The 15,768-nt window shown below is 40.6% G+C and overlaps 1 protein-coding gene across 1 annotated transcript in view; it reads left to right on the top strand.

Moving 5' to 3' along the window:
- The first annotated feature begins 1,584 nt into the window (after positions 1–1,584).
- INTS10 (integrator complex subunit 10) overlaps positions 1,585–15,768 on the top strand; it is a 47,236-nt gene continuing 33,052 nt past the window's right edge. Inside the window, 4 exon segments of the mRNA XM_029287220.1 lie at positions 1,585–1,725; positions 3,416–3,483; positions 5,804–5,907; positions 14,724–14,863. Coding sequence (XP_029143053.1) covers positions 1,597–1,725; positions 3,416–3,483; positions 5,804–5,907; positions 14,724–14,863 — 441 coding nt within the window. The 5' untranslated portion in view covers positions 1,585–1,596.

The raw sequence follows: 15,768 nt of genomic DNA, 5'->3' as shown, positions 1-15,768 counted from the left end.
AAATTATATCTTTTTCAACAAGAAATATTTCTAGTGTCCAACAATTGTTCTACTTGAGAAGGAGGTTATTACATGTATTAGTTTAAGATTCAATATTTTTAGATATTCATATTATTTTGAAGTTTATCTCTATCACATGGAAAAAACATCTGGATAAAAATGTGGATATTACCTGTAGTTAAAAGATTTGATGTTCAGCATTGGAAACAGAACCTGGGCTTCAACTATTGAGTTTGGTGTTCAGAATTCAACTATTCCAGAATCTACAGAACTGATTTACCAGCAATTTATGAATCAATAATTTATCAATATAGATAAGCTATGGGTGATTTTAATGAATTATGGCTTCCATTCACTGAAATATTCACAGTACAACCTTATATATGTTTATGAATATATGCCCTTTTTGTTTCTTCTTTAGCATATTTGTCTTCTTTTATCATTGTGTGTAGTCTTTTTATTGCTTTTGTGTTTAGTTAATACAAAATTGGAGGCAAGATGCATAAAATGAAATACATAGATGTGGATTGTTTTACAAAGATTGAAATAGAAAATTGAAACAATTATAAACAGTTTAAAATTACATGATGTAATATAGTGATTATGTATTCATTAGACCAATAACAGGGCAATACTTTTTAGTATAAGATAATTCCAGCTAGTGAGATTTATTTAGGCCAACAAACATTTTTGGAATCTAGAGGTCATACATTATTTCACTGTCTACATACATTAATGAATAAAAAGTTACATTTCGGTTACTAGAGGTTAGTAAAAATATTTTCTCCCATCCCAGTTCATGAAGCCTGTGCTAGATGTTCACAGGCAATCTCAACTCTGTTTTGGATCATCCTATATCACAAATGAACATAAGAAAAATATCACTATACTGTAATGTCTTGTTAATGATCTGATTTTCTCTGAAGGAAGTTAAATACTTTGACTGAATGTACTTACCTTATTTAAAATACAGAAATTGCCTGTATATTGACACTTACATAGTATGATCATAAATAGGACGAAATGCATTTACTTTAAAAGTTATCATGTTTTGGAAACACGTTGTAACTAACAAATAAGTACATAAGAGAGTGAAAAGGTTCAGACCGTCAATATAGCTATGATTAGACAGCAGCTTATTATCTGTGTTGCCAAAGAGTAGTGGAAGATTCACAAACTCAACTCTAAATCTTTCTTCATTTTAATAAATATTTTACTTTTTAAAAGTCCCCCGAAAACTTCATATACACTTTAACCAAGCGCATGGTGCTTGATGGAGAGATTAGTAGAATTTAGCTACAAAAACCCAGGGAATACCTTCAGAGCTAACAGCAGTGAACAGTATCGCTCCACCTGCGAAATATATTACAAGAAAACAAGAGTGACTTGTATAGTAACCTGAAAGGCTCATAATACGAAAATCCAATATTCAATCCAAGTGACATTTACTTCGTCCATTAAAAAAAAGACCGCTTAACTTCAGATATTGAGCATGCGTAGAATTGTTCTTCGACTTCATTGGTCCTGGGAAGTAATAGATTCTCGAGCTTTACTGGACCATGTGTACGCATGCGCGCAGTTTTAAAGGCCTGCAAGATGTCGGCGCTGGGGGATTGTGAGTTTTTGGTGAAGCGAGCCCGGGAGCTAGTCCAAGGAGACCTGTGGGCTGCCAAGGCTTGGCTTATCACCGCGCGGAGCCTCTATCCTGCCGACTTCAACATTCAGGTTGGTTGGCTGTGAGTTTGGGGTTCTGAACGCTGCTTTTTTACTTGTTTTCTGGGGCTTCGCTTCAGCCAAGCTTCACTTCCTCTGACCGCATTTCTACGGCTTTCCAGAGAACTGGTACTCGCGAGGAGTTTATCCTTTGCATTTGGAGGCAGCATCTTTATTTCCTTTGACGAGTGTTTTTCCTTGGACGAAGGGATAATGTTGAAAAAAGCTTCCTTTAAAAGACTTTAGTAGAGAAATCCAAGATTCCAATGAAGGAGAATATTTGTAGCTCAGGGTTGAAATGAGGGGTCCTTGGTGGTCTCTGAGCTTGCTTGTTTTCTTGCAAACGTTTCATTACACTAATTAGGTAACATCATTAGTGCTAGTGCTAGCAGTGATGTTACCTAAGTAGCGTAATGAAATGTTTGCAACAAAACAAGCAAGTTCAGAGAGGACCCCTCAAGGACCCCTCAAATCCAAGATGGTATTATTTATATTATTTGGTATTTTTCTTCTGCCTCTCGTAGAAATAAAAACAATTCATACTCCTTCAGACTTGGATCTTTGTGGGAAAACGGATTGTCAGATTATTGCTTTCATTATTTAAATATTCGTGCTTCCTGCCACGAGGAAGAGCAACTAGTTGCCCTCTCTTCTTTTTTTCTGTAATGCAGGATTAGAAAGCATTGAAGGTAGATTTTAAAATCTTGTAAACTAATTCATTTGTGATATTCTTAAAATATAAACTGGAAGATGTAATCATCCTGATGACCTTTAATAATTTGTCTTCTTTCAATCTGATTGGACCAATGTATCTCCTCTCTCTCCCCCTTTTTTTCATTCTTCCAAAACATCAGCTACACTGAGATAATGCCTGCTGAATAGCATTTAAAGTTAGCTAGGGAGAAGGATCTTTAACCTCTCTCCAGTTCTGATCTAACCTGTTATACGATGACATTCACTACATTAATAAAGGAATGGCCTGCACTCCTTTTCAATAACAGAGAAGTCCTCTAACTTTGATAAATTGTTTTTGAGGACACTTTCCTGCCAAAACCTAGGCAAATAGGTTAAAAAAAAAATAGAATGTGAAGAGGTTAAACTCTTTTGGATTGTGGTCTAAACAAGAGCTGATGATTGTAATCTTTGCCAGAAAGGGATTAGGGTTTCAGAAGAGTATACTAGAATAACTGGGCAAAATTGTTCCTGACAACTAATACTACCTAAATTAAATTAGGGGATCAGGAATCATATAAAAATGAAGATATTTACAGCCATGACCTAAATTTAGTACATAAAGAATGTGGTGAAATAGGGGTTGCCTTCATAAATTTATTTTGAATGAAGGACTTCTGGAAAAAAATATTACAATATAAAGGAGATATGCTTCCATAATAAAACTTGCAAGCATCATTCCTTGACCACTCTATTCAATTAATGTTTTCCAGTAATATCATAAAACAGTTGGGTTAAACCCAATTCATAGTAATTGAGAAACTTTGGGGAAATGAAGAAAACCTTATAGTGAAACTTGTAGAACAGCATAATTTGAATATGATGGAATTGATGGCTCTGTTAGGGTTAATGCCTCTGTTTTTCATTTTTTTCTCATTTTAGTTATGCTAAGGTAGAAAAGTATGCAGTACCAAGATGTTCAGTGTAGGAATGTTTTTGTCTCCTCACACTCTTCTTTCTTGTTTCCTAGTATGAGATGTACTCCATTGAGAAGAATGCAGAACGAACAGCATCAGCAGGCAGATTGTTATATGACATGTAAGACGTATTTTACTGGATTTTTCCCAGGATTGAATGGATGGGATAAACTATCCCAGTAAATCACTGCAGTTGTTAAATTAATAATTGGGTTGTTAAGAGAATTTGTCTTTCCTATTGACTTTGTTTGTCACAAGGTCACAAAAAGGAATCACATGATTCTGGGACATTGCAACTGTTATAATATGAGTCAGTTGCCAACTGTCTGAATTTTGACCATGTGATTGTAAGTGTGAAAAATGATCATAAGTCACTTTTTTCAGTGATATTGTAACTTTGAACTGTTGTAAGTCAAGGACTACCCTGTAATTATAATCACAGCTATAGTTTTTGAGGAAAAATACTTTACAGATGCCAATAAGCAGGAATCTGGTGGGATGAATAAAACATTTTAAATATCTGTATGAATTATATTTCAACCTTTGAAACCTGAGGTACATATCACATATTCCATACTACAGGAGTCTCCAACCTTGGCAACTTTATGAATTGTGGATTTCAACTCCCAGAATTCCTCAGTATGGCTGGTTGAGGAATTCTGGGAGTTGAAGTTCACAAGTCTTAAAGTTACCAAGGTTGGAGATCCCTGCAACTAGGTCCTTAGAGACATGTTTATATTCTTCTGCACCAAGACATACCTAATATGCCCCAATTCTTTGATGTTAAATGAGGACTACCTGTAATAAATTAATCTGATGGACAATCAAGATCTTGAAAGATTTATTTTTGAAGATAGATTCAAAGTGGGAAAATTTCTTTGGATTCAGCATGTGCATGCTTGTACCTGTTAGAAATCTCACTTTATCCATTCTCATAGCGCTCATGCAGTACCAGGAAAATGCATTTTCCTAGGACCGTTCAGTAGCCGCAGAATCTGTCAAGTTTTCTTTTAGCTATTTCTGATAGGTATAACAAATATACTCACATTGGATCCAAAGAACATTTCCTGCTTTGGATCCAAATACTGATATCTTGGGGAATAAAATACTTAACATATATGGCATGAATAGAATTTGTCATTTAGTGATATCTATGAATAATAAATTCAGAATGGATAAAAACATTTTTTCTCATAGTGTATAATTAATGTATGGAATTTGTTAACATATTTTGATGCTTAGATGAAAAAATAGATAATAGAATTGTAAACTAGATGGCTAAATGGAACTTCAAGCTTTAAGAACAGTGTTCTTAACTTTTAACTTTATCTTCAAGAATAGTGTTAAATCAGTGGTGGGATTCAAATATGTGAACAACCGGTTCTCTGTGTGGATGCCGCTTCCAGAAGTCCATTCTGGTTCTGGGCAACAAAAAATTAGCTACCGATTCTGCCGAAGTGGTGCGAACTGGCTGAATCCCACCACTTGTTAAGTAAGGGAATACTGAATAGTTTCTTAGAACCCTTTTAACAGTCATAGAAACTTCTGGGCTGACCTCTGTTAAAAGAGAGCTTTCATAGAAAGAAAATAAAAAAACTTAACATGTCTCAGTTTTTTTATTATGATTTTTCATTACCAATGTTTTTGCTAACATAGAAGTGTCTAATTCCATTTTATGACAGTAAGCTGAAATTATATACCTCATACACACTATTTCTTAGAAGAAACTCTTTAAATGGTTGTTTGGAATATATCATGCTATAGGTCCTTTTATATAAAAACTTTATGTGATTTCCTGATTCTTTTCTTTTTTCTTTTAATTAATATTGTTTAATGTATTACAAAACATAAATATTACATTATACTATTTGGGTACAGTAGTTTTTTCATACAGTATTGACTAGAAATTATTAACACATAATTTAGATAACTTATAAAGCTTTAAAAAAGTTATATTAATATGTTTTCTAAATTATGTTTTCTAAAATTGTTAATGTTGATAATTACATCTAGAACTAAGAGCAGTACTGATTAACCACAAATTGCAATAAATTTATTTATATTTCACATTTCTGAATTGCCCATCTCTCTCAAAAAGTTATTTGTTATATAATAAGATTTCTATTTTAAGTTTAGTACTTTTAATACTGATGTCTTTAGTATTAAAAAATTAAAAATCTGGTTTCTAACTTTCTCCTTCTTTCTCCTTTAACCAATGGATTTTGTCATCTTCATATTGTCCTTTTACTTGTTGGTTTTTGAGCATTGATCCTTTAAATAGTTAATTTTTGTTGTTGTTCCTTAGTATAATTTGTATTGTGTTAATATGACCAGTTTGGCAAACCCTTTTTACCTTAATAACATGCTTTTCATAACAAAATTTCAGCTGTTCTTAGTGATTTCAAATAGAAATTTTGCCCCTCCCCTATTCTTTATTTCAGGTTTGTCAATTTTCCAGAGCAACCAGTGGTTTGGCGGGAGATTAGTATTATCACATCAGCACTTCGTAATGATTCACAGGATAAGCAGACACAGTTTTTAAAAGGTATAAATTTATTCTGGACTTAAATTCCTTGGAGAATGGTGTTTACTGATGTTTGAATGAACTTGATTTGCAGGAAGCTTTGAGGAACAACGTGATGGTGGCTTTTCTTCTAAATTGCACTATCCAATAAATTGCCTATGTCTTACTAAAAGCTCTTATAATGCAATCCCTTACAATACTTACTTGAAATAAGTCTCTCTGTATTTTGTGGAGTTCATTCTTGGATGCAGTATAAATACTGTGGTTGTATTTTAACCATACTTTTCTTCAAATCAGATTCTGATTTCTACCTTATGTTCTTCAGATTGCTTTTTCTAAAGCAGTTTTCCATTGGTAGGACTAAGTAGGAGTTTAGCTGATTGTTTTCTGGAAGAGATTGTAAACTAAAATACACAATATAAATAAAAAGCACATTTTTATTTAGAGTTAAGAGGGTTTTTCCCCCTGAGATATTAGCTTATTTCATTTAAAAGTATTTTGTATTATATAATCTAAGAAATACTGTATTCCATGACTTAGAAAATAATCTTAGAAAATTATCTATATCCTAAATTTCTCCTCTTTTGATATAAAAGGGGCAGGGAGATGAAATGACTGTTTGTACCTGATTGCCACAACATAAAGCAGATCGACGAGAGCAACTACGTTGCTTTGACAAAGTCATAGTGATGCTTCTGAGACTATCAAATCCATTCTACCTTTCCTATGTTCCATCTTAGGCCTGAACTTTTAGAATCTTTAATGGGCTACTCAGCCAGGAATTTTTCCTGCTTTCTTCCCATTTGGTTTATTCATGGACTGATAAAACAAGAGATACTTAATCTTTTAGGCAGATTTGCTTCAGATGTAGTGGTTTAGCAATCTCAGACATGTCATCCTCTAACTTTAATTGATTGAGGGAATGGCAGTGTGATTTCTCCTACCATATTACTTCATTAATAGTCTGCTACGCTCTAACATTGCAAATTGCAAAAATTCACCAGCACCTACATGCAAACATTTATAGGGTAGAGGAAATTCCATATGAAAATGAAGTAGATTGTAGCAACCAACTGGTTTTCTCAAATTATATAGACTATACATATGTTGTATGTAGTATGTTTAAATGTGTGTTATGTATTTGTACACTTTGAGAGCAAGCAACTAAATTTCATTTTTAATGTGTGCCATTGTGCCCACAGCAAAAAATGACGATAAAGGTTATCTATCTATCTCCCTATGATTCAAACAAAGGACATATTGACCACTGAGGACTGAATTCATCCTCAACACAGGCCTACATTTTCAGGATAGGTTGTTTCATTTGGGTCAGAGATCTGTTTGTTAAGAGACTAATTCATTGAGAGACTAATGCTCCTCTCCTAGGTGAGGGGTTTGGTTAGGGCAGTGTTGGCGAACCTTTTAGAGACTGAGTGCCCAAACTGCAACCCAAAACCCACTTATCGCAAAGTGCCCTCAAGAGGGGCATGGGGGAGTGTGGCCCACTGGGTGGGCGTGGCTGGGGTGGGTGTGGCCACCTTGATGTTGCTCATGGAGGGTACGCCTGTGGGGGCTGGGCAGGGTTGGGGGAGATCCAGAGGGTCTCTGGCAGATGGGGCAGTAGGCAGGAGACTCGTCCCGTGGGGTGAGGTGAGGCAGGGTGGGGGTTCCATTGCCACAGGCAAGGTGAGGCCGGGGCGGCTGCTGCCTGACACCATTGGCCCCTGCACACAGAGGCCAGCGAGAGCATGGGGGCCAACGGTATCCGTCAGCAGCCACAGCCTGTCGGTCCCTCGACCGACGCATTCTGGGGCTCCGCAGCCCGCTGCCAATACCAGGCCAGCCCTCAAGCAGCAGGCAGAGTAGGGGAGGGGGGAGGCATATGATGCAGACCGCTGGACACACCTATTCCGTCCCATCTGTTTTTGCTTGCGGTTGGAGAGCAGGTTGCTGCTGGTCATCTCCTTGGCCCCCTCGCAGATCTTGCCCTTGGACCGCGCTTGGAGCCTGTTCCCCTCACGCACCCAATGCACTTTGGCCCCGCCTTGGGCCGATGCAGCCAGCAGCTTGCCAGGTCCATTAGGCTGTTGCCACCTGGAGCACCTGGCCCACCTAGCACAAAGGCGAAACGGCTGGCTACCAAGCTCAAGTGGAGGTGGTAGAGCACACCCACACCCAGCAAGCCAAAGGCCACTCCGAGCAGGGAAAGCCGGATCCCCATCAACATCATGGCCCCCAGTCCCAGTAGGATTGCGTGCCTCCCCCCCAATCTCTGCTGAGCCTGGGTAGCTGTGACCCCGATGGGGATCCTGCTTTCCCCACTCGGGGTGGCCTTTTGCCTGCCGGCCATGGGCATGCTGTACCACCTCTATGTGGGGCTTCCTATCCAATCGCTTCGCCTCCTTCGTGCTGGGCGAGCCTGCAGTTCTGGTGGTGGCATAATGGATCTGCACAAGCAGCTGGCGGTCGTGGTAGGTATCGAGGTGTATGAGGGGAATGTGCTTCACCCACCAGCCAAGGGCAAGACCCTCGAGAAGGCTGAGGAGATGACCAGTGGCGACCAGCTCTCCAACCAAAAAGAGATGGGATGGAGTAGGCATGTCCGGCGCTCCACATCATGTGCTCCCCCAACTCTTGTGCTGCCGGTGCCACCGCAGCACTGCTGCTGGAGGGCTGGCCTGGTATTCACAGCAGGCTATGCAGCCCCTGCTACCGAATGCTGTCGGCCCCCGTGCACTTATCACCTCCTGTGCATGTGCCTTGGGGGCCACCGGGCAGGGCAGGGCTGGGGCCAGGATGGTGGGGGCCAGTCCCTCACCATCTCCAGGGCATCCCCAGGGGCCAACGCCCCTTGCTCGCTCACTTAGTGCACCGTTGCTTCCAAACGCCACTTGCTCATGGGTCTAGGACCATAAGGCTCCTATCCTTGGCCACACCTCCTTTTCGAACCTCCGCCTCTACCCATTTGCCTCCAGCATTCCTTGGCTGACCTGCCCTCACCCATTCTCCCTGGCGAATGGGCCCCGTGCCCTCCATTTTGCACCCTTCGGCCCAGCCCATTCACTGAAGCCACCTTTGTCCTGGGCTTTTGGCCATAGTTTGCCGCCAACCAATTAGATGGATGGCAGGCAGCAACTGTGGTGCTGCAGGAACAGTGTGCAATTGCCAGTAGGTGGTTGCAGGGGCTTTGGGGGGAGGTACGGCTTCTGCCGTTGAAGTGAGGGGCATGGGGGGTGCTAGTTGGTTATCCCCCAAAGATTCCCTAACTTTAAAACAGCTCTTGGGTGGCAACAGTAATTCAGCACGAGGGGCTCAGGAGAAAGAGGTGCCGACAATGCTAACACCCAAGAATGAGGGGCGCAGAAGCAGCTACAAGCAGGGGAGGCAGGGAGGGGGGCAAAGAAAGGAAATCAAACCTGATTGACGGGGAGCATAGTAACCCTGCTCCTACTCCACAGAGGGCAGATCTCCATCATCCCAGTCCGGCAGGGGTCTTCTTGCCCCACCGTTGCAGACAAAGGGGGGCTCCAGTGAGGAGGAGGTGGAGGAAAAGGGTTTAAGCAAGCTTAGCAATCGGAGTGGGGATCTCCCCCCCAAAAAACAAATGTGCTTCGTGGGTAACCTCGCAGCACGACAGAAGAGATCAAAACCTGCTGCAACACCCAGCAGATGGGGGGGGGGAATAACAACCAAACAGTCCACCCGCCAATCCTCAACAGAAATGCTCACAACAATGAAAGCCTCGGACAGGGGGAAGAGCGTGGGCAGGCGGGCGTCTTGCTCAGCTGGTGGCTTGGGGGGTGAAGGGGGCATCTACACCCCTCCCCAAACGCTGCCCTCCCACAAAAGCAGGATGAAAACTCTGAAAAGCGACAAAGAAAAAATGTTAAAACAGAAGAAGTATCTCACGATGGTTTTCTTCCCCACTTCCTTCTAGCTGCAGTTTAAATATGTAAAGACCACAAAAGAAAAAACTTGGCTTTCTCTCATTTTAATTCAGAAGGCAGGAACGGGAGGATTGGGGGAGGGTTTGTTTCAAAGGAAGGGAAAGAGAGGGGCTGGGAGAGCGCGGCAGGCGAAAGGCGATGGCACAAGGCTTCTGGCTATACGGGGAGGGGCATTGGGAGCACGTTCTCTTTAAAAGCGCAAAACGAGGCAAAAAATAAAAATCCCCCACTCACTCAAGGGAGGAATTACCATAAAGGCAATTAACACCTGGGCAATTCCAGTCATTACATACACAGCTGGAATAATGGACTGGACTCAAGCAGAACTAAAAGCAATGGATAGGAAGACCAGAAAAATAATGACAATGAATCATGCCCTTCATCCATGCAGTGACATTGACAGACTTTATCTACCAAGGCAAATAGGTGGGCATGGAATGCTGCAAGTACATCAGATGGTTGAAGAAGAAAAAATGGCTTTGGAAGAATATCTGAAAGACGGTGATGAAAATGCACTGAAATTAGTATATCAGGAAGGCTTACTGACTACTGAAGAGACCAAACTGGCCTACAAGAAAGAGCAAATAAAGAACAGAATAGAGGCATGGGAAGACAAAGCACTACATGGCCAGTACATTAAAAAAATAGCTGGGAAAGCAGATAATAACAAGACCTGGCAATGGCTAAGAGCAGGAAAATTGAAGAAAGAGACTGAGGGACTAATTCTGGCTGCACAAGACCAAGCCTTAAGGACAAATGCATATAAAGTCAAAATTGAGAAGACAGCAACAGACAGTAAGTGCTGCCTATGCAAACACGCTGAAGAAACAGTGGACTACCTGGTAAGCTGCTGCAAGAAGATCGAACAGACTGACTACAAGCAGCGGCATGAGAAAGTAGCAACAATGGTGCATTGGAAGATCTGCAAGAAATATCATTTGCCTGTAAGCAAGAACTGGTGGGATCATAAAATAGAGAAAGTCATAGAACATGATAAAGTTAAAACTGCTCTGGGACTTCGGAATTCAAACAGACAAGCACCTGCAACATAATACCCCAGACTTAACAATTGTCGATAAGAAAGACAAAAAAGTCCGGATAGTGGACGTGGCAGTGCCTAGAGACAGCAGAATAGACAAGAAAGAACTGGAGAAGATAACAAAATACAAAGACCTACAAATAGAAATAGAAAGCTGTGGCAACAGCAAGCAAGGGTAGTACCAATAGTAATAGGCGCCTTAGGTGCACTCCCAAAACAACTGGAGCACCACTTGAACACCATTGGCATTGACAAATTCATCATTAGTCAATTGCAAAAGGCAGCCTTACTAGGAATCGCCTCCATCATGGACGATATCTGTAATAACATCAAACATCCACATCTGCCTATCCCAGGTCCTTGGTAAGGACTCGATAGGTAGACAAAATGCCAAATCCAGTCTGAACATCTGGCTGACTGTGCGATGATCCATAATAATAATGATGATGATGATGATGATGATGATGATGATGATGTTGGATGGGACCTTGGAGGTCATCTAGTCCAACTCCCTGCTCAGGCAGGAAACCCTATACCATTTCAGACAAATGGCTGTCCAGTCTTTTCTTAAAAACTTTCAGTGTTGGAGCATTCACCGCTTTTGGAAGCAGGTTGTTCCACTGGTTAATTGTTCTAACTGTCAGGAAGTTTCTCCTTAATTCTAAGTTGCTTCTCTCCTTGATTAGTTTCCATCCGTTGCTTCTTGTCCTGCCTTCCGGCGCTTTGGAGAATAGCTTGACTCCCTCTTCTTTGTGGCAGCCCCTGAGGTATTGGAACACTGCTATCATGTCCCCTCTCGTCCTTCTCTTCATTAAACTAGACATACCCAATTCCAGCAACCGTTCCTTAAATGTTTTAGCCTCCAGGCCTCTAATCATCTTTGTTGCTCATCTCTGTACTCTTTCTAGAGTCTCAACATCTTTTTTACATCATGGTGACCAAAACTGGATGCAGTATTCCAATTGTGGCCTTACCAAGGCATTGTAAAGTGGTATTAATACTTCACGTGATCTTGATTCTATCCCTGTTAATGCAGCCTAACACTGTGTTGGCTTTTTTGGCAGCTGCAGCACACTGCTGGCTCATATCTAAGTGATTGTCCACTAGGACTCTGAGATCCCTCTCACAGTTACTACTATTGAGCAAGGTACCCCCTATACCAGGGGTAGGCAACCTTGGCTCTTTTATGACTTGTGGACTTCAACTCCCAGAATTCCTGAGCCAGCATATAGCTGCTCAGGAATTCTGGGAGTTGAAGTCCACGAGTTATAAAAGAGCCAAGATTACCTACCCCTGCCCTATACTATACCTGTACATTTGATTTGTCTTGCCTAAATGTAGAACTTTACTTTTTTCAGCGTTGAATTTATTTTGTTAGATAGCGCCCAATATTCCAGTTTATTCAAATCCTCCTGTATCTTAAGCCTATCTTCTGGAGTGTTGGCTATTCCTGCCAGCTTGATGTTGTCTGCAAAGGGAATATTTAAAAATTAAACATTTGTTTGCATATAGTTAAAGAAATAGAAAGATTTTGGATATAAATGAAGATTAGTTTAAGAGGGATGAACCGTTCAAGTAACACAATATCTTTTCTTTCTTATTTTATGTTTTACTTTTTGATATGAGAAATATAAAAATGTTGGGATGGTTTATATAAAAGAAATGTTTTCTCTTTTTTTTTCTTTTTCTTTTTTTAAGATACGAGAAATGTAAAAGTGTTGGGATGGCTTGTATGAGAAAAAAGACTTACATACTTAAGTGTAACTAATTTTGAAGAAATCTTAACCAGTAAGAATGCTTTGAATATTGTGGGGAAAACAAATTTAAATAAGAACTTTGTAAACAGGATCTATGACGAGGCAACCAAGATGATCAATCAGAAAAGAAACTTTATATTGATGTGGTTATTATTTACAGAAACATGAGCAAAATGTATATATTTAATTGCCATTTATTCAAATAATAAGAACTGTATAATTTAAGGTTGGGCGCCTCCCCTGGGTACATGCACAGGAGCCAGTGAGGGCATGGGGGCTGTCAGTGCCCAGCAGCACCTCAGTCATTCATTGGCCAGCAGCAACAGCCAGCTGGCCTACAATGTCACTGAGCATCTGTGATATGGCCCCAGAGATCCCTAGTCTGGCTTTCAAGCAGATATAGACAGGGATATCCCTCAGAGGGCTACCTACTGAGTAAGTCCGGGCAAAGCTGGGACTGGGTTTATATACATGAAGTTGGAGCCCAGGATACTTGAGGTAAAAGTAAAAGCAAAGGATAAGAAAAACAAGGGAAAGAACAGGAGTTGTATTAGAGTGAAGAGAGGCGAAAAGATGGGTTCAGAAAGGATTGGGACAGCTGGCCCAGGATTTCCAACTCCACTTTTGGTTCTGCAGTCAACCAGCTTTTTCTCCTCACCATGATGGCTTCATCCTCACCTCAGTTTATAGCAGAAAAAATATCACCAGATGAAGGCGGAGGCTGCCTGGGGTCTCTACCATCCCCCTGTCCTCCTCGCAACACGTCAGAGAGAAAGGCGCCCAGCCTTCCCAGGATCTCCCTTCCTCCCATCCCCTGAAGGTGGCTGAAGGGCACAAAGGGGTGTGTGAGCCTCTTATAAGACTGACACCTCAGCCGCACACGCCCTCTTCTTTCTTCAAGCCTCAAGCGCAAAGGCATCTGCAGCACTTTTTCTAGACTTTATTCTTTCCTGAAAACGAGCTCCTTCTTGTTGCTGGCCTTCCCACACAAGTGCTTAGGAAAGCAGCCAAACCACCACCTACTTGAAGGAGACATCTGCCACCAATCTCTGGGATGGACCCATCTGTAGCTGCGCAGTTCCTGTGCAAGGTTCTTCAGTATGCCTGCCACCCCTCCCTCTGGAGGGTGTGTTCGGGAGAGTCTCAGGTGCTAATTGCTCCCGGGAGGAGTTTCCTTTTGGATGCTGGTTGTGGTGATACAGATGGATGAGCAGATGTGATTGTCTTCCTTGCACCCTGAACTTTTTGGGAAATGAGATTTAGAGTTTGCATGTGGAAGGAATTCTGAAGCTGATTTGCCAGCCTTGGTATTAGCGATATTCCAAGTAATTACAATTTGTAATAATAATTATATCGTGGATTGGCAGAAGAAAGACGAGTGTGTTTCATAACCTAAAACATGGTTAGTGCATCCAAGATTCCTTGTATACCTAGGCAGCTTTGTTGAGAAAAGTAACGAATATTGAGAATGTTATTTGAAAAAACCCTAACCCCAACCCTAATCCTAACCTGAACCCAAATCCCAATTCCGATGCCACTTCATCCCTAACCCTATAAAAAGAAGAAGAAGTTATGCTGTGAGTTTCATCAGGAATTGGTACCCAGGGGACTGACTTTTTCTGCCCTGGTGCCTGCCCTATGGAACATTATTCCCCCCCCCCCAGATGAGGTTAGTTGTATCCTTGATAACCTTCTGGAAGTCCCTGAAAACATGGCTGTGTGAGGAGCTTAGGGATCAAAAAGAAATGGTGATCTAATGAGATGGCTGCATTATTTTTAACGTCAATTTTTCTACTACCATGCTATATAATGTTGCTGATATATTTTAAATTTTTACTTGTTTTAATAATTTTACAATTGTTTTTATTCTGTGCCACTTTTCTGCAAGACGGGCAACTATAAATATGATAAATACATAAATTTGGAAAAAGTACATTTTCTTCACAGAAACAAAATACTTGAGCTAATGTGTCTAAGTTTTACCTCAGATTTTTATGTCTTTTTTCCCCTATGTTCACACCAGACTTTTAGTTTCCAATTTTTACTTATATTCTACCCTTTAAAAACATTAGTTCAATATTATTCTCCTTTTAGGTTTATTTGAAACTCTTCCCGGCCGAGTTCAATGTGAAATGTTATTAAAAGCTACAGACCAGTGCTTCAATACTTTAGAACGGGCAGAAATGTTACTTCTGCTTTTACGGCGTTTTCCTGAGACTGTGGTTCAGCATGGGGTAAGAGGATGAAGATTATATGCTAAATACTTGCATATTCTTTCTTTAAGATATTATAAAACTTCGCAAAACAAATGTGTGTATTTTGAATCAACTTAGTAGATAAAAGTACAGATTGATAAGATGGAAATAAAGGCAATTTCTAGCAGCAATAACCAATATTGGGAGTATGAAGGTTGGCCTGTTTCATAATAAAATGTTCTTGTCCAAAAGCTTAATTGAGACGATAATGTAGATTTGTGTGCAGATTCCTTCCTTTTTACTTTGAAAGGAAGTTCTCTACTTGTTTATACAGATAACAGGTAGTCCTTGGCTTACAATCATTCAAAGTACAATAGCACTGAAAAAAGTGACTTACAGTTGTTGCAGCATCTCCAAGGTCACGTGTTTGATATCCGAGTGCTTGGCAACTGGCATTTATTTATGATGGTTGCAGTGGCCTGGGTCCATGTGATTATCATTTTGCAATTTTCCCAGATAAGTTCAGACAAGCAAAGAGCTGAAAAGCTGGATTTGCTTAATGACCACATGATTCACTTAACAATTGAAGTTATTCACTTAACAACCATGGCAAAAAAAGCTCCTGAAATTGGGCATAACTCAATTTAACAACTGCGGTTTTTAACAACCAAAATTCTGGTCCCAGTTGTCATAATTGAGGACTATCTGTATTTTTTATTGTACTGGCCATAGCATGTTAGAGAGCTGCATACTCCAGGTCGGAACTGCTGGCCCTGCGCGATTCCCCCCTCGCGCAGGTACGGCCCAGCATAATTCTGAGGGCCGTCCTCAATGACGGGGTATGGAACCCCCAGAGGCGCGCAGCAAAAAAAGAACTGAAGAGGAGGAAATTGAGAACTTTTTTAGCGGGTTGTTTTAACAAATTTTTAGGGGGTACGGGGAGG

The sequence above is a fragment of the Protobothrops mucrosquamatus genome, unplaced genomic scaffold (genome assembly GCF_001527695.2).
Source record: "Protobothrops mucrosquamatus isolate PMUCROS unplaced genomic scaffold, P.Mucros_1.0 scaffold_257, whole genome shotgun sequence".
NCBI lineage: Eukaryota > Metazoa > Chordata > Lepidosauria > Squamata > Viperidae > Protobothrops > Protobothrops mucrosquamatus.
The sequence above is the reverse complement of the archived record's forward strand: the minus strand, read 5'-3'. Positions and strand labels throughout refer to the sequence as shown.